This window comes from Ranitomeya imitator, chromosome 4 (assembly GCF_032444005.1).
Source record: "Ranitomeya imitator isolate aRanImi1 chromosome 4, aRanImi1.pri, whole genome shotgun sequence".
Classification (NCBI taxonomy): domain Eukaryota; kingdom Metazoa; phylum Chordata; class Amphibia; order Anura; family Dendrobatidae; genus Ranitomeya; species Ranitomeya imitator.
The window spans coordinates 361,868,752-361,887,563 of record NC_091285.1 but is presented as its reverse complement, the minus strand read 5'-3'; the positions used below and the strand labels follow the sequence as shown (position 1 = coordinate 361,887,563).

General features: G+C 42.5%; 1 protein-coding gene across 4 annotated transcripts in view; it reads right to left on the bottom strand.

Moving 5' to 3' along the window:
* Nucleotides 1-2,437: 2,437 nt before the first annotated feature.
* Nucleotides 2,438-18,812, bottom strand: part of RELN (reelin) — a 1,116,896-nt gene continuing 1,100,521 nt past the window's right edge. For 2 of the 4 annotated variants that reach the window (XM_069765109.1, XM_069765110.1), the window contains exon 64: nucleotides 2,438-3,820. In XM_069765109.1, the coding sequence (XP_069621210.1) occupies nucleotides 3,724-3,820 (97 nt within the window). In that variant the 3' untranslated portion in view covers nucleotides 2,438-3,723. Of the gene's footprint in view, nucleotides 3,821-10,158; nucleotides 10,289-18,812 lie in introns of those variants that run through there. The other 2 variants (XM_069765107.1, XM_069765108.1) reach the window with 1 other exon arrangement.

Sequence of the window (18,812 nt, the reverse complement as noted above, 5' to 3'; positions counted from 1 at the left end):
GGTACTGTCACGATCCATGTTTGGATCTGTGGCAGATCTGGTTTCCCTCAGATATAAACTATTTTCCTTTCTGGTCATTGGGGGTTAATGCAGTTTTCTCCCCCCGGTGGCCGCTGGTGATATTGCATTGCATTGCTGCAGGGTCAGCTGATGCTTGTTACCACTCCCACCTTCCTTTAAAAGGTCACCTGGTGCATCAGCTGACTGTTGGTTATACAGGTCCTTTGGATACCAACATTGCTGGAAAAGGAGCTTGCTGAGTGCTGTTGTTCTTCAGTTAAATACTCATTCCTGGTGCCTTACTCTGCTGTGCAGTGCATTGCAGCAGAGAAAGCTAAGTGTGGTGTTATTGTTTCTTTGTTACTTTGTAGTTTGTGCATTCACCTTTTGGTATCGTGTTCCCCTCAATATTGTTTATTTGCTTTGTGGTGCTGTTTTCTCTGTTCACCTCCTGGGTTGGGGGTTTAGTTCAGGGTTTAACAGGAGACAGGGACAGGTCGGTGACTTGGGCCTCCCTACCTTCAAGGGTACCCCCATGTTAAAGAAAGACAGGGATTCCCCTAGCCTGAGGGGCAGTTCAGGGGCCCAGATTCCTCATCTCCTGTTTTCCTATTTTTGCATCATGACAGACATGTTAGTATTTTTGTTACACAACTTTTACCATACAAGTATTAGAAGGGAGGGAATATGGTGGTGCGATATTTACATTGCAACTCCTCTAATGAGTATATCCGTCGTTCCTCGGGGTGGACTAAGTATTTAATAGATGTTATACCTTGAGAGAACCACTGGTAGAAGATGGGATGAGAGCACCCATCTTGAAAGTGGGGTTAACCAATGATTGGGAGGAGGAGAGACACCCAGGGAGAGAGCTGGAAGTGTCGATGTAACTTCTCCCATGCCCTCCATGTAGACATTAGAAGTGATTTAACTCTTATCGCAGTCGGCAATTCCGTATAAGGGAAGAGGGCAGGGAGACCCAGACCCAGTCCCAGGAAAAGACAACATTCCAGGTCGTATTGGGAGTAATAACATGTTCCTGTCAGCCAGTCCACCACCACCCAGAACAGAGATGCTAGGTTATAGTGTCTAATAGCAGGGACGTTTATCCCCCATTCCACCTCAATTGTTGGAGTAGTTTAAAGGCTATGCAACGCTTTTGTCCCCTCCCAGATGTATGAGCGATACAGATAATTGATCCGCTTCTCCTCCTTAGGAGCTAAATAAATTGGGAGTGTATGGAAGAGGTAGAGGAGAAGTGGAAATTCCATCATTTTAATTAAGTTGGCTCTACCTAGATATGACAAGTTAAAATCTTTCCATTTGACTAATGTAGATTCTAAGATTTTGAGATGTGATTTAATATTAGTTTTGTATAATTTGGCTTGGTGTTTTGTCATCTGTATTCCCAAGTATTTTAATCAACCGTTAGTAAATTGACATGGGAACCCTGATGCCCATAAAGGTTTGAAGGGGCCGCGTAACATCATCACCTGTTTTATCCCAGCTGATATTGTAGCCCAACAAGCCTCCCATGTCCCACGGTCCCTCTTTATAAGAGGGTGTAAGACCCTTCTGGGGTTGGTAAGCACCAGCAGAATGTCATCTGGCAATGGCTACCATTAGTATTTTCTGTCTAATTTTTTTTTTAACCAATTTTCCTCTTGTGGCCACATCCAGGGAGATTGACTACAGACCCATATACCTGAAATGTTTGAATAATCTGTGCAACTGTAGTAACATGACCATCGTCCGTTGTTTGGACATGATCCTATAGCCTTTACTTTCAACACGTTTGTCTATAATTATCTTTCTAATCTCCTCATACCATTTTGTCCTTAAAGGGACACTGTCACCTGAATTTGGAGGGAACAATCTTCAGCCATGGAGGCGGGGTTTTTGGGTGTTTGATTCACCCTTTCCTTACCCGCTGGCTGCATGCTGGCTGCAATATTGGATTGAAGTTCATTCTCTGTCCTCCATAGTACACGCATGCGCAAGGCAAGATTGCCAGTACCATTTACAGTTGCCTATGCTATAGAATTTTAATGTATCTGAAAAATCAGATGCCAGACTGATAAGATTTTTTTCTTGCACTGTCTGATGTCAGTGAAATCACAGCATGCTGCGCTTTTTTTCTCACGCCGAATACAGCTGAGAAAAAATACAAAGATCTGCACGACCTCAATGAAAAACATTGTTCTGAGTGCAATCCAAGTCTTTATCGGATTGTACTCATCTGATTTATACGCTAGTGTGAGAGCGCCCTTATAGCGAGGAACATATAAAAAGGCATGGTTTTTCACTGGAGCCAGTAGATTGGCATTTGCCATACAGTGTAACATTTCTGGTACTGTTCCTGGCCTGAATGTTTCCTCTGAATAAAAGACAAATTGCTTCGTAAAAAAAAACAGGAAGTAAACGATACAAAAGGAAGAAACATTCATAACAGTTTATTTCTGTATTAACATTAACAGAACAGAGAATGATATTTTCTATCAATATGCAAAGAGGGCCATGGTATATACAAATTAAAGTAGATGAAACAAGAGGGCACATAGTCAACATTCCGACTGTATTTAAAATCTGCAAACATTTCTAGGTGCTTCGGGTTTTTTTTGGGTGGGGAAAGAGATTGGGGTCACTATGCTGCGATTACTGTGGACATACCGTATATAAAATGAGATTGACATACAGATCAGAAACACAAACAACTCGACTATATCGCTGGTATAGCATGCCTGCATATACCAGCCATTTTAAACATTGCTTGTATCTTTATTTGGACTGGAAAAGTCTAAAATAATTATTATTCTGTATGATTCATAATGAACGTGGCCATGTCATTGTTGTTGCTGGTGGTAGCTATATTAGCAGAGGATACATAAAACCACAGTAGGGACATATTACAGATAGAAAACAAAACACATCCACAGGCTACAAACCACTCTAACGCCACGGACACCACTATGCAGCTACTTTGGAGTTTATTGGAATTTAAAACTAATAACAATGTCACTGTCTATAATGGAATGCTGAGGCATCTGTTAAGGATATAGTCACAATTCTAATAGGGAAACGGTCAAGATCACATATCCATATTTGTATTAACATTTCACTTATAATGCATTGCCAGATGTATGTTGCCATGAATTGATCTTTGAATGTTATAAGATATATCTGGAGATACATTTTCAGGTTTGATAACAGCCATTGGGACAGGAATCACACGGAACATAGTACAGTAGATAATGCGAGAGATGCCAGCATGTCATTTTTAAGAAGAAGATATAAAGGACAAAAACATGATAATTTAATTTTATAAAATATGATACATAGATGAAATACAGTGCACTTAATATCTAAGTGTCAACATTTTGTTAAATACTGTAAATATTCAGCCTTTCCGTATGTTCCAACAAGTCCTTGTGCTTAATGATGATTTCATGTTAAACAGATTATATTGCTTAACTGAAATGCTTCCAATGAAACTGATACAAAGATCACAAACTGTCACAAATACATCAACATTACTGATGAGAAAAGAAGCTACTTCTCATTAGTTCACAGTGCGAAAAGTGGAGTATGGTCAGTCTTAAAGGAGGTTCTTAGTTATTTAAGCCAACTGCAGGAATGTTTGGAATCTTGACGCAGTCTTGAGATCGGACACAATGAAAAGCAAACACTTCACATGATGGCAGGAATTTTACATATTTCACTTCTTTATGGGTAACGTCTCAGAGCCCTCCTTCGTCTGTTGTAGAAATGCCTGAGCCCATGTTGTCGTGAAAAATTCATCATGTAATTTTGTTTGCGAGTGCTGCAAGAAAGAATTCAGAACATAAAGTAATGAATTGGGGCTGAAGAGAATGTGAGCAAGCACAGTACAAGCTGTAATGCATACAAGTATTTGTCTTTTGTGAGTCCATCTAATTGTGATGAAACACCAAAGGAAATGATAGGAGGTTAATTTTTCAAATTTTAAAAGCATTGAGAAAAGAGGAAGAAAAAGCGGTCGATGTGTGATCACGAATATGAAAATTGCTCATCAGTAGTCACATGACGACAGCCAGTACTGTAAAAAATCTTAAAGGGAATCTGCCCGCAGGTTTTTCCTCTGCAATCCCTGGTTCCAGTGATGTGTCGCTTACTTGGCCATGTTGTGTTTCAATACAATCATTGTTCTATCAACAGGAGATTATCACTACAGGTCAAACTGGTGTCGTGCCTCCTAGTCCAACCACTCCCACACCACTGATTAGCAGCTCTCTATAAATATACTGTGTACAGAAGAAGCTGCCAATCAGTGGTGTGGGCGGGGTTATACAGGGTTCAACATTCCAAGCTCTGCTAGATCTGCAGCAGAGAAAGCTGATTGCATCGCAACTGCTGCACCCAGTAAGCTAGGTAAACTAGGTCATACATCATTGGAATCAGAGTGTCTGTACCTACATCATGCTGCTGTCATATTACATAGCAAACACCTGCTGACAGATTTCCCTTAATAGTCTTTACTCTATGCACTGTTAGGATTACACATTAGAGATGAGCAAGTGTGCTAACCAAAAGGTAAGTCATGCATGTGTTGCAGCTGCTGAACAGCCACGAGACATACAGCCGCAGCGACTCGAGCATTTTTAACAAGCACGCCGAAAATTCTCAATTAGGACACAAGCATGCTCAGATAACACCTTATCTGAGCCAGCTTGCTCAATCCACATGTCACATTACTTCGCTTGTTTTCTTCATGGCCCGGAAAACACTAAGAGACATAAGAGTAAACGCTGGGAAAGTAAAAATCCTCAAGTTAAAGCTGAAGTGTAAATTTAGTTCTAAGGAAGACTCCAAAAGGCAACAACTGACAGTGGCCAAATCAAATTCATGTGTCTGTGTAGTTCACCATTGGTTTTAAAGCATCTCTTTCATTATGGTTTTAGGCTGGTTTCACATTTGCGTTTTTTTGGGTGTGTTTTTGCGGTAAAAAACGCAAAAAACGCATGTAAACGCGTGCAAACGCTGCGTTTTTTTTGACGCATGCGTTTTTGCATGTGGTGAAAAAAATGCGGCGTTTTGACGCATTTACATGCGTTTTTTAAACGCATGCTGAGAAATGTGTGACAGCTGCCAATCATCAAAATAAAGTAAAAAACCCACTATAAACAGAAATAGTTAGGGTTAGGGGTAGGGTTAGGGGTAGGGATCATAACCCTAACCCTAAAGGGATCCTAACCCTAACCCTACCCCTAACCCTAACCCTACCTCTAACCCTAAGGGATCCTAACCCTAACCCTACCCCTAACCCTAAAGGGATTAGGGTTAGGGGTAGGGTTTGGGTTAGGGGTAGGGTTAGGATCCCTTAGGGTTAGGGTTAGGGGTAGGGTTATGGTTAGGATCCCTTAGGGTTAGGGGTAGGGTTAGGGGTAGGGTTAGGATCCCTTAGGGTTAGGGGTAGGGTTAGGATCCCTTTATCACCTTTATGTTGGGGGGTGGCATATCAGTGTGTTTTCTGTTTTTTTTAATATAAAAACGCATGCGTTTTTAACGCAAAAAAACGCATGCACAAAAAAACGCATGCGTCCCGATTGACTCCAATGTATTTTTTGACCCCAAAAAAACGCATGAAAACGCATGCGTTTTTTTTGGTCCAAAAAACGCCTCTCAAAAATACTACAAGTTGCTTTTCTGAAAATGAACGCATGCAGTAAAAAAACGCATGCGTTGTAAAACACGACCAAACACATACAAACAAAAACGCATGCGTTTTCAATGTTAAATATAGGGGAAAAAAAACGCTGCAGACAAAAACGCAAGTGTGAAACCACCCTTACAGAAATGAATGCCCAGCTTACAACTACAACTAACACTATCATTTAATAGAATATTTAGGGGTAGCATGAGAGTGTTAGAGGTTTGGAGCAAACATGCAGCTTTGGTCAGAAAACCATCTCTTACATACCTGGGATAAACATATGTGTATCTTCAGATAAAGAATATAAGGCCAAAAATGTAACAACAGACTAAATGGACCAGGTTGTCTATTTCTGCTGCTAAATCTTTGTTTCTACAAGATATATATAAATCCATGTTTACTTTGTGCCCCCTAGTGGCAGCACATGGCACCAACATGTATTTGCAGTATTTAAATAAATAAGCAGTTGAAAACTACAGCAGAGCATGGCTACCTGCTGCTCCTGCATCCTGCTCGATTTGCATGTCTGATGCTCTTAAGCTACGTATGTCTGGAGGCCCATGGCGCTGAGAACAGCTAATAAGTGGCGCTGGGAGTTTGACCCCACTGATATGATATTTTATATCAATTCGAAGATCGTCAATATCATTATAGTAGATCAACCCTTTAAGTGATGATTGGTCTGGGTTGGGTCAGTGCAGATGACCATAAATTCTCTCATCTGAGATAATTGGGCTGATTATGCAAATCACAATTTGGTCAAACCCAGATCAGAATATAATCAGAGTTTAATCATAGTGCGATCCAATTCTCTTGGCAGTGAAGAAGATAGAGAAAAAAATGTCTCCATCTTCTCCATTCTGTGGAAATTAGACTGAACTCAGATGTCATCCGAGTGCAGTCCAATGTTTCCCACAAACTCATATAGAAGGCTGTCGATAAACCCCGAAAAGCGGTGGCCGTATCTTATATCGGCCAAATCTGGTGACAGGTTCCCTTCAAATATTGCTATGAGGCACTCTGATATTCAGCGACTGTGGCGTTGAAGCCCTTGATAACTTACACACTATTCTCTCACTAGATGGGCTGCAGTTATTGTCAGTAGCCACTACACAGTGAATGGAGCCATGCTTTTCGGGCTCTATTCACTAAAAACAGCTGGTCAGTACTGAAAACAGTTGATTGGCAGGGGTGCCAGATGTCAGACGCCACCAATTGTATATTGATGACTTATTCTAAGGAAAGGTATTAAAAGCATAATATCCAGTCCCCCAAAAGGACTAAAAAATACACTAAAAATTTAAAAAAATGTTAAAAAAAGAAACAAAAAACTGAATTTGAATCACCATCTTTTTTTCCATTAAAAAATAAGATAAAATAAAGACACTTAAAAATACACGCATTTGGTATCAGTGTCCATAAAAATGTGATCTATCAAAATATACATTTATATTATAAACTAGCTGAAGAGCCCGGCGTTGCCTGGGCATAGTAAATATCTGTGGTTAGTTATAGCACCTCACTCCTCTTATTTTCCCATCATGCCTCTCATTTTCCCAATCACATCTTTCATTTTCACCCTCACATCTCTCATTTTCTCCCTCACACCTCTCATTTTCTCCCTCACTCCTCTCATTCCCCCCTAACACTTGTCATTTTGACCTCACATCTGTCATTTTCCGATCACTCCACTATTTTCCCTCACTCCTCTCATTTTGCACTCACACCTTTTCATTTTCACCTCACACCTCTCATTTTCACCTCAGTATATACATGTTTGTCATCTCCCGTATATATTGTATACACCTGTATGTCATCTCCTGTATATAGTATATACCTGTATGTCATCTCACCTGTATATAGTATATACCTGCTGTGTGTCATCTCCCCTGTATATAGTATATACCTGTATGTCATCATCTCCTATATATAGTATATACCTGTATGTCATCTCCTTCTATATATAGTATATACCTGTATGTCATCTCCTCCTGTATATAGTATATACCTGTGTGGCAAAATTGTTTGGTGAATTGGAAAGCGCGGGGTTAAAATTTCACCTCACAACATAGCCTATGACGCTCTCAGGGTCCAGACGTGTGACTGTGCAAAATTTTGTGGCTGTAGCTGCGACGCCTCCAACACTTTTCCTTTCACTTTTTCCCCATTATGTAGATAGGGGTAAAATTGTTTGGTGAATTGGAAAGCACGGGGTTAAAATTTCGCCTCACAACATAGCCTATGACGCTCTCAGGGTCCAGACGTGTGACTGTGCAAAATTTTGTGGCTGTAGCTGCGACGCCTCCAACACTTTTCCTTTCACTTTTTTCCCCATTATGTAGATAGGGGCAAAATTGTTTGGTGAATTGGAACGCGCGGGGTTAAAATTTCGCCTCACAACCTAGCCTATGACGCTCTCGGGGTCCAGACGTGTGAGTGTGCAAAATTTTGTGGCTGTAGCTGCGACGGTGCAGATGCCAATCCCGGACATACACACATACACACACACACACACACACACACACACACACACACACACACATACACACATTCAGCTTTATATATTAGATATATAACGTTATGGGTCTTGTAAAATGGCAACAACATGAAAACAATTTTTTCTTTCTTACAAAATTTTACATTTTTACTTCACCACTAAAATAATAAAATAAAAACCGTACAAGTTTGGTATTGCTGTAATTGCACTGACCTACATCATCAGGTCATGGTTAGGTCATGTTTACCACAAAAAATGTGCTGTCAAAAACAATTCCCAAAAACCAATGAAATGAATGATGTTATTCAAAAGTAGATCATGTCTCGCGAAAAGAAAAAACAAATCCTTATACATCTAAGTAGATGGAAAAATAAGGCCGGGGTCACACTTAACGTATGGAAAATCGGTCTGAGTCTCCCTGCCGAGAGTCACACAAGTGTTCTCCATGTGGTCATCTGTGTCTAAGGCCGGTTTCACACGTCAGTGGCTCCAGTACGTGAGGTGTCAGTTTCCTCACGTACCGGAGCCACTGACACACGTAGACACATAAAAATCAATGCATCTTTTCAGATGTCATTGATTTTTTGCGGACCGTGTCTCCGTGTGCCGTGCAGGAGACAGCGCTACATTAAGCGCTGTCCCCCCCACTAGTGCTGAAGCCGCGATTCATATGTTCCCTGCAGCAGCGTTTGCTGCAGGGAAGATATGAATAATAGTATTTAAAATGCAGATCCAGGTCCAAACCTCCCCTCCCACCCCCTGTGCAATTCCCCCCCCCACTCTCCTGGCCGCAGCCTCTCCTGTATGCGGTCACGTGGGGCCGCCGATTACAATCATGAATATGCGGCTCCACCTCCCAAAGGGGCGGGGCCGCATATTCAGTACTGTAAATGAGCGGCCCCACGTGACCGCATACAGGAGAGGCTGCGGCCAGGAGAGGACGCTGCGGCGAGGGATCCGGAAGCTAGGTGAGTATTTTAATCACAGCGGGGGGGGTGGGGGGGGGGGGGCTGGGGGGCGCACAGGGGGTGCGAGGGGTGTGGGGACCTGGATCTGCATTTTAAACACTATTATTCATATCTTCCCTGCAGCAAACGCTGCTGGAGAGAACATATGAATGGGGCTTCAGCACGATGCCGGGGACAGCGCTAAACTTTAGCGCTGTCTCCGGCACGGTGCGTCTGGTACCCAGTGGGCACACGGGCGGCACACGTGTGCCGCACGTGTGCCACACTGATGTACCACAGAAATGCATCGGCACACGGACACGGATAATTCCGGTACCGATTTTTCCGGTACCGGAATTATCTGGACGTGTGGGACTGCCCTAATGCGTTTGCAATGCGACGATGCAGTTTTCTCTCACCTATGTATCGGTATGACATCCGTATGGCTTTACTTTTCTCACTGACTTTCCCCATTGAATTTAATGGCTCAATGGGCTGAAATGAGGAAAATGAGTGCGTATTTGTCGTAAGCTAGACAAATGGTCCGTGTGGTGTCTGATTTTTTTCTCTTGCACCCATATGCTTGCATTGCCGAGTCTCGGATGATATACGTGTACAATTGCAACATGCTGCGATTTCACTCCCACGCTGCATACGCCCAAGAAAAAAAGCGCTGATGTGAGCTGCCCCGTAGATTAATACGAGTCCGAGTGATATGCAATGTTTTCTCGATAAGCACTTGTCCGTATTATACGCTAGTGTGATCTTGGCCTAAAACAAATTATGGTCTTGGAAGAAGGGGAAGAAAAAAATGGAAACGCAAAAGTGAAAATTGGCCATGTCGGAAAGGGGTTAACATTATCCGCCATTTATTTGATACTAAAGTAAGTCAGGTACATGGTTCTTGATAAGAAGGATTTGTACACTAGGCGTAGCCTCGATAACACTGCTCCATTTATGAGTTGCCCTGATGTCACCGCTACCTTCATACACATGAGAGGGAGGCAGGAAACACTTACCTTACTCTAGTGTAGGACCAAGGAAAGCAAATAATGAAATATAACACAAGTTAGAAAATGGCTTTCTATGCATGCAGCACTGTGATTATTCATAAAAGACGGATGAGGATTAGCGGCAATAAACGACTTTTCATCTCTTATAAAAAGAGAAATTAGAGACATTACTATTGTTGCAAACATTCATAATACTTGCTATATATGCCATGCAGTATTTGCTCACAAAACAAGAGATGTACTGAACATTCATGATTTAATGATAAATGTCTGGAGGTGACAGTGAGACTTCATTTTAGTTTATATTCAATCTGTGACAACACAAAAAAATACTTAGCGCACACTATGCAGTCAGCCATATGTAAGTAAAGATCTTAAACAGAATAAAGTGTAAATTATTAGAACTGTCTGGAATCTCAGCAGTATCACAGTATAGGAAAGTTGTGATCTTCCCCAGCGGACAGCAAGATCTACACACATACTACACATATTTGGGTGTGCAAATAGTAGGGCAACAACGTTTTCACTCCGTTATGGCTCTTCTACATTGCAGTAACTCCAGATGCACATGCAGACATTGGGTGACTTTTTTGCTTTTGGTGCAGCAGACAAAAGCGCGTGTTTTTAGGGAGCAGATAATAGGATGATGTGCAAAGAATACACGCAGGCAGTTCCAGCAATTTACAAGTGCATACACACAGATAGCGGTAGCATCTAAAAAGACCTTGTCTGCACATGGCATCGCGTCAGCCTTTTGACCAGAATACTGCGTCAGGATATATAAAGGGGGAGCAAACTAGTGTTAACCATTCAAAACAGCATTACTTTGTAGAGGTATCAAGGATCGTCTATATTGTGAAGAATGAGATATCAGATTTACCCAAGACTGGTTATTGGTAATTAGAATATAAAAAGACATGATTATACAATATATATGTTGGAAAAAGAACAAATATTGGTGCCATATATGAATCTGAAAATGCCCTATTGTTCAAGTCAAGTTTCTGTGTTATTTTTAAAAGAATCTCTCAGCAGGGTTCTCCTACCCCCCCTTAGAGCTGCCTGAAGTAGGTTTGGCCATTTTTATGCGCTAAACGCTCTCATTTTTCATATTTCTAGTGCAGTAATGCAGTTCAAATTTCGTTTTTCAAGTTTGTATGTTCTAGCGCTGCAGTGTGCTGCCTTATTTATTTAACTATATACGAGTTGGCGACTCTGGGTTCAGCACCTGTTCACACTGAGTCTATGTTTGGATGTGCAGGTCAGGTTTTTGAAATGTATTCTCTAGCCTTCTGATCATGCACTCCGCCTCCTAGCCACAGGTGTTTTAATTACAGCAGGTCCAATACCCCTCCACAGAGAGAGAGAATTTTAGTCTAGGAAGAGGTTTTCACAGGTACCCATTCAGATGGAGACGTTTATTCTCAGAGAGGTAAGGCAAGTGTAGGACCTGGTATAAGAGAGATGCCGTAAAGGGGCTACCAGGTACACATAAAATTGGCCATTTTTATGCGCTAAACGCTCTCATTTTTCATATTTCTAGTGCAGTAATGCAGTTCAAATTTCGTTTTTCAAGTTTGTATGTTCTAGCGCTGCAGTGTGCTGCCTTATTTACTTAACTGCCTGAAGTAGGGACAGAGGGGATTTGGATGTTTCGCCCCCAGCAGTTCGCCCCCGGGTACATTTCGCCCCCACCAGTTCGCCCCCGAGTACATTTCGCCCCCACCAGTTAGCCCCCGTTTGTCCTTGTGGTTCATGAATTCCCGTCATCAATCCACATGTCACAAACGTACTGTCCAGAGTGCTGCACTTTTGTTTTTCCAAACAATTTCATTAACATTTTCAACCAAGACATAGAGAGAGCAAGGTTAACATAAATGCAATGGCATGAAACATTCATGAAGCATAACAGTAAAAATAGAATAAAATAAAATAACAAAACAATAAATACAGTAAATTCTTATGGAAATATTTCCAGCCAGTGTGATCATTTTTTCAAGAAGGAAGGAAAGCAGCCATTCAGTAACGACAATTGTTGTTCATAGGATTTATGCAAAGCCAGTTTGTCAATAATTTCTTGTGAACAGGGTATTTTAGAAGATTTCCAAAAAAAGCAATAGCATTCTTAGAAACTAAAAGCAGATGTATAACAAGTTTCCTAAAAGGTGGAGTCAATTGATCTGCATTCAACGAAAGCAGGGCCAACTGAGGAGTCCGAACGTTTTAATATAATAGAAATAAGAGAAGAGATTTCATCCCCAAAAGGTCTAATGCGTGGACAAAACCAAAACAAATGGGAAAGGCTACCATAATGTCCACAATCCCTCCAGCAGAGAGGGGAATTGGAAGGATTAATAAATGCTAAGCGAGACGGTGAATAATACCACCTAGAGGTAAGTTTAAAATAAGACTCATGAAGAGCCATGGACATGGTGGTAGAATAAGTCAAGGACATGGCCAGTTCCCAATCATCTAGAGCTACAGATAGATTCAAAGTAGATTCCCATTTGCTCATGTATGGGGATTGTAGAATTTTGAAATCGTTATTAAACCACTGGTAGATATATTGAGTAGACCAAAATATCCTATGACCGGAGTCGCATAAAATATTAATCGCCGGCTCTGATAAAGGAGGGCGACCAGTCACCAGTGGCCTCAAAAAATCCTTTAAAATAGTAAACTGCATAAAAGCTGATGAGGGAACGCCAAACCTATCTTTAAGGTGGGTAAATGAAACAAACTTGTTACCATCAAAGATGTCATGTAGTTTAGAGATTCCCCAGTCCGCTCAACTTGAATGCAGATCAAATGAGAAAACAGTAGCCAAAAAAGAGAGGGGAAGTCTCAGCATAAGTTCCATCCTAGTGAAACCATTTTTAATTTTGAGAAATTCCCTGCACTGACTGTGTCAGCGCCGGCCGTAAAGCAGAGCACAGCGGTGACGTCACCACTGTGCTCTGCTTTACGGCCGGTGGCACTGACAGTCAGTGCAGGGAAGCTGACGGTGGGGGACATGACAGACATCGGAATGTGAGTATGTACTGTTTTTATTTTTTTAACTTTTACAATGGTAACCAGGGTAAATATCGGGTTACTAAGCACGGCCCTGCACTTAGTAACCCGATGTTTACCCTGGTTACAAGTGAACACATCGCTGGATCGGCGTCACACACGCCGATCCAGCGATGACAGCGGGTGATCAGCGACCAAAAAAAGGTCCTGATCATTCCCCAGCGACCAACGATCTCCCAGCAGGGGCCTGATAATTGGTCGCTGTCACACATAACGAGATCGTTAGCGGGATCGTTGCTACGTCACAAAAAGCGTAACGTTGCAACGATATCGTTAACGATATCGTTGTGTGTGAAGGTACCTTAACAAGAAAAAGAAATCACTACCAAGACTAAATAGACAAAGAAAAGTACAAACTTTAAACTTTACAGTACTAGAGCATTAGAGGGAAACCAAGAAAATGGCTCTCCTTCTTGCACCGGGGGGAAAAGTCAGTGCAGCGCAAGGCCAAGGAGACCCTCATTAGCACCAATAACAAATATTTAAGATTGAACAAATGAATAATAGAAGTACAATATCATATAATATTAGATTAAGGCGAAAAATGTCTCAAAATGTGCACAATAAATTTCTGCATAAAAGTAAATATGAATGGAAGTAAAAATTTTCAAAAAAGATCGCGTTATATGTTACGTTAGAGGGTTACCTCAGGAGCTCGCACGTTTTGCAACCTACATCACCTGCGCCCAAGCCACGCCCCCGGTGCTGCACTTTTGTGACATGTTAAATCAACTATTTCCATCTCACTTCACGGGGAACCGCTAGACTGCACTCTGTGACCCAAGGAGCTGCAGCTGCGACAGGTAAGTATCATCCTGGGGGACAAATGCTGGGGACAAAATGTGAGGGTGCGAAATGTACCCGGGGCGAACTGCTGGGGGCGAACTGCTGGGGGCGAAACATCCTATAACCCGGACAGAGACCCTGATTCTAACGCTGGGTTTCTTGCAGTTGTTTGGACAAAACACTCTTTTATCCCTTAGGGCTCCTCTACTTCAGCCAACAGCCATTTCAGCCATCTCTTCCCATACACAGGAGTGCTCATTTCACCGAGCGCTTCTATGTTCTCTGTGAGAAAGCTAACAAACTGCTGGCGGCTTACCTCTGGGAAAACAATGAAATCATCAAAAAGAAATCAGACATGCTGGATCGACATCTCCCACAACAATTCACTGCACCTCCATACACATTAGGGTGTTGGCCTCAAACCTGCCAATAGCAGCAGTTTTGGCTAGCAGAAAAAAGAAAAAAATATATACCAGCTCACCTGTCGGCATGTGTTGTGGGGAAGCACGGATAACGTGTAGTCATCACGTGAGCAAGCAATCCAAAAAAAGAGAAAAAAATCCAGCTTCCAAAAACTTACAAATTTATTCAGGATAAAAGGCAAACTCCAGTCCAATCCAATAAATTACATAGTGAAGAGCAGCAAGCAACGCGTTTCGAACAATGGTATGTTCTTTCTCAAAGCTTTGAGAAAGAACATACCATTGTATCCAATTTATTGGATTGGACTGGACTTTGCCTTTTATCCTGAATAAATTTGTAAGTTTTTGGAAGCTGGATTTTTTTCTCTTTTTTTGGAATAGTTTTGGCTAGCATCAGTCTATGGCCTTTAGACTGGACAGTCTTAAAATGCTCCAGATTTATTATTGTGGTTCATGCTGCTTGGTAAATTTGTCTAATTTTAAGACTGACCAGTCTGAACTTATGGCACCTATTAGTCGGCTTTCTTGGTATATAGTGTCGCACATTAGACCAACCCCCCTTGTCAGTCAAGAAGCAGAAAGCGTCTATACTACATAAGAAATATGGTGCAAGTCATGAAAGACACGTTTATGGCACAGTCTTAGTCAGAATTATGGTGCATTTTGCTTCATGAAAATGCCCCTATATTTATCAGGATATAAAGTAAGAGTCACTCCCCAGCACACAGCGGTCACAGACCGCTCCTGCCGGGGATTCAGAAGCCTCTGCAGACGTGACGACCATAGAGCGGAGGCTTCTTAAGGCCCCGTCACACATAGCGACGCTTGAGCGATTCCGACAACGATACGACCTGTCAGGGATCGCTCAAGCGTCGCTATGTGGTCGCTGGTGAGATGTCAAACAGTGAGATCTCACCAACGACGCAGCAGCGATGCGGCGACCTGTAGCGACCTGTACAACGATCCTATTTCATGACGATTCAATGGGACGTCCTGTCAGCGAGGTCTTTGGTAAGGTGTCAAACACAGCGATGTGTGCTACCCAGCGGGACCTCAACGATCAAAAAATGGCCCAGGCCATTCCGACACGACCAGCGATCTCACAGCAGGGGCCTGATCGCTGCTACGTGTCACACATAGCGAGATCGCTACTGAGATCGCTGTTGCGTCACAAAACTTGTGACTCCGCAGCGATCTCGCTGTGTGTGACGGGGGCTTTATCCTCTTCCCTTTGTAGATGGGGCAGGACTTTCAAGGTCATTCTGATTGGCAGCCAGATCCCCAATGGCTTACTGGGGAAACCGGCTGTCAATCAGAATGACCTCGGAAGGTACACCCCCTGGCGTCAGCAGAGGCTTCTGAATCCCTGGTAGGAGCGTCTGTGACCGCTCTGTGCCAGTAAAGAACAGTGCCGTGCACAACAGGCAGGTAAGTTGCAATTATCTGCCTGTTAGTGCTTAGATACATTTTTTTTTTTTAAGGTCCCAGATACCCACTTTAACAATTCCATGATGCAGATGCTAATTGCCCCATGTTTGAGGAAAATTTCTTCCCAAATCTGTATATCGCAGTCAGTGTAGTTCCGTGGTCAATGCCCCACAGAATAATCTAATACTCAGAAGCTGTAATATATTTTTCAAGATCCAGGTCTTCGTGAACTTGCTTAGTGAATTGATATAAATAGTACAAGTGAAAGAATAACCTACTAAACTGTGTATGGCCATTAAAGTGTTAAAGCTTTTTTTAATTCCTCTGGCTTGCCCACTGTAAAGATCATCAGATCAGTTACTCATCCTCTGCACTCCCAGCAATGCCTGTCTGGTGCGCTCCTCATCTTTGTGACAGGCTGCAGCAGTGATGTCAATGATTACATCACAAGTGATTGTTATAGGCAATCAGTGGTCAGTACATGAAAGCAAGGCCGGGGTCACACTAGCGATGAATACGGATGAGTGTTATGCGATAAAACATCACATAGAACTCGGACCAGTATTCATCTGTGGGGCAGCTCACATCAGCGTATTTTTACTTGGCCGTATTATACATGCAAGTGAAATTACAGCATGCTGCGGTTGTCACCGACACTCGGCTGAGTCTCGGCTCACTCACACCCATATAAGCCTATGGGTGTGAGTGAAACAACGCACATCACTCAGATATCATCCGAGTGATGTGCGTTATACGCTGACCCCGGCAATGGAGGAGATAGAGAAATTCATTTCTCCGCCTCCTCCGCAGCTGTGCTCCGATCCGCTCTGTGTGAGGCTCAGAGCACAGACCCAAGACACTCGGTTCCCGCTCACAGCAGAGCAGGAGCTCTCGCATCGGATGCCATACGCTAGTCTGACCCTGGCCTTATAGGAGTCTTCAGCAGGGGGCCGTTGGAATCCAATGCATGCGCATACCAACAATTACGTAATTTTAACGCTGCTGTCAATGACTGACCGAGGCAATGAAATGCTTAAACTGAAGCAACTGCTGCTAGGTCCAGTTGCTGCAATTAAAAGAAGATGCCGGCAGTTCAGTACAGCCAGCATCTGCTTAGTAAAAGCAGGCTCAGCTCCTGTGTCAGACTTGTTGCAGATATTTCTGTGACTGTCCTATTTTTCTGAGGCTTGCAGAAATTCATGAATATGCTGCAAAAATGCCACCATTCCAGTATGGAATAATTTTTCCCACATGTACAGTACAGACCAAAAGTTTGCAGACACCTTCTCATTTAAAGATTTTTCTGTATTTTCATGACTATGAAAATTGTACATCCACACTGAAGGCATCAAAATTATGAATTAACATATGTGGAATTATATGCCTAACAAAAAAGTGTGAAACAACTGATATTATGTCCTATATTCTCGGTTCTTCAAAGTAGCCAACTTTTGCTTTGATGACTGCTTTGCACACTCTTGGCATTCTCTTGTTGAGCTTCAAGAGGTAGTCACCGGGAATGGTTTTCAATTCACAGGTGTGCCCTGTCAGGTTTAATAAGTGGGATTTCTTGCCTTATAAATGGGGTTGGGACCATCAGTTGTGTTGTGCAGAAGTCTGGTGAATACACCGCTGATAGTCCTATTGAATAGACTGTTAGAATTTGTATTATGGCAAGAAAGAAGCAGCTAAGTAAAGAAAAACGAGTGGCCATCATTACTTTAAGAAATGAAGGTCAGTCAGTCCAAAAAATTGGGAAAACTTTGAAAGTGTCCCCAAGTGCAGTGGCAAAAACCATCAAGCGCTACAAAGAAACTGGCTCACATGAGGACCGCCCCAGGAAAGGAAAACCAAGAGTCTTCTGCTTCTGAGGATAAGTTTATCCGAGTCACCAGCCTCAGAAATCGCAGGTTAACAGCAGCTCAGATTAGAGACCAGGTCAATGCCACACAGAGTTCTAGCAGCAGACACATCTCTACTACAACTGTTAAGAGGAGACTTTGTGCAGCAGGCCTTCATGGTAAAATAGCTGCTAGGAAACCACTGGTAAGGACAGGCAACAAGCAGAAGAGGCTTGTTTGGGCTAAAGGACACAAGGAATGGACATTAGACCAGTGGATATCTGTGTTTTGGTCTGATGAGTCCAAATTTGAGATCTTTGGTTCCAACCACCGTGTCTTTGTGCGACGCAGAAAAGGTGAACGGATGGACTCTACGTGCCTGGTTCCCACCGTGAAGCATGGAGGAGGAGGAGGTGTGATGGTGTGGGGGTGCTTTGCTGGTGACACTGTTGGGGATTTATTCAAAATTGAAGGCATACTGAACCAGCATGGCTACCACAGCATCTTGCAGCGGCATGCTATTCCATCCGGTTTGCATTTAGTTGGACCATCATTTATTTTTCAACAGGACAATGACCCCAAACACACCTCCAGGCTGTGTAAGGGCTATTTGACCAAGAAGGAGAGTGATGGGGTGCTACGCCAGATGACCTGGCCTCCACAGTCACCAGACCTGAACCCAATCAAGATGGTTTGGGGTGAGCTGGACCGCAGAGTGAAGGCAAAAGGGCCAACAAGTGCTAAGCATCTCTGGGAACTCCTTCAAGATTGTTGGAAGACCATTCCTGGTGACTACCTCTTGAAGCTCATCAAGAGAATGCCAAGAGTGTGCAAAGCAGTCATCAAAGCAATAGGTGGCTACTTTGAAGAACCTAGAATATAAGACATAATGTCAGTTGTTTCACACTTTTTTGTTAAGTATATAATTCCTTGTGTGTTAATTCATAGTTTTGATGCCTTCAGTGTGAATTTACAATTTTCATAGTCATGAAAATACAGAAAAATCTTTAAATGAGACGGTGTGTCCAAACTTTTGGTCTGTACTGTATCTAAACCTTTTAGTGTTTATCCTTTATTTGCTTGCTATTGTGACAAGGTGCAGTACCAGTAAAATCCA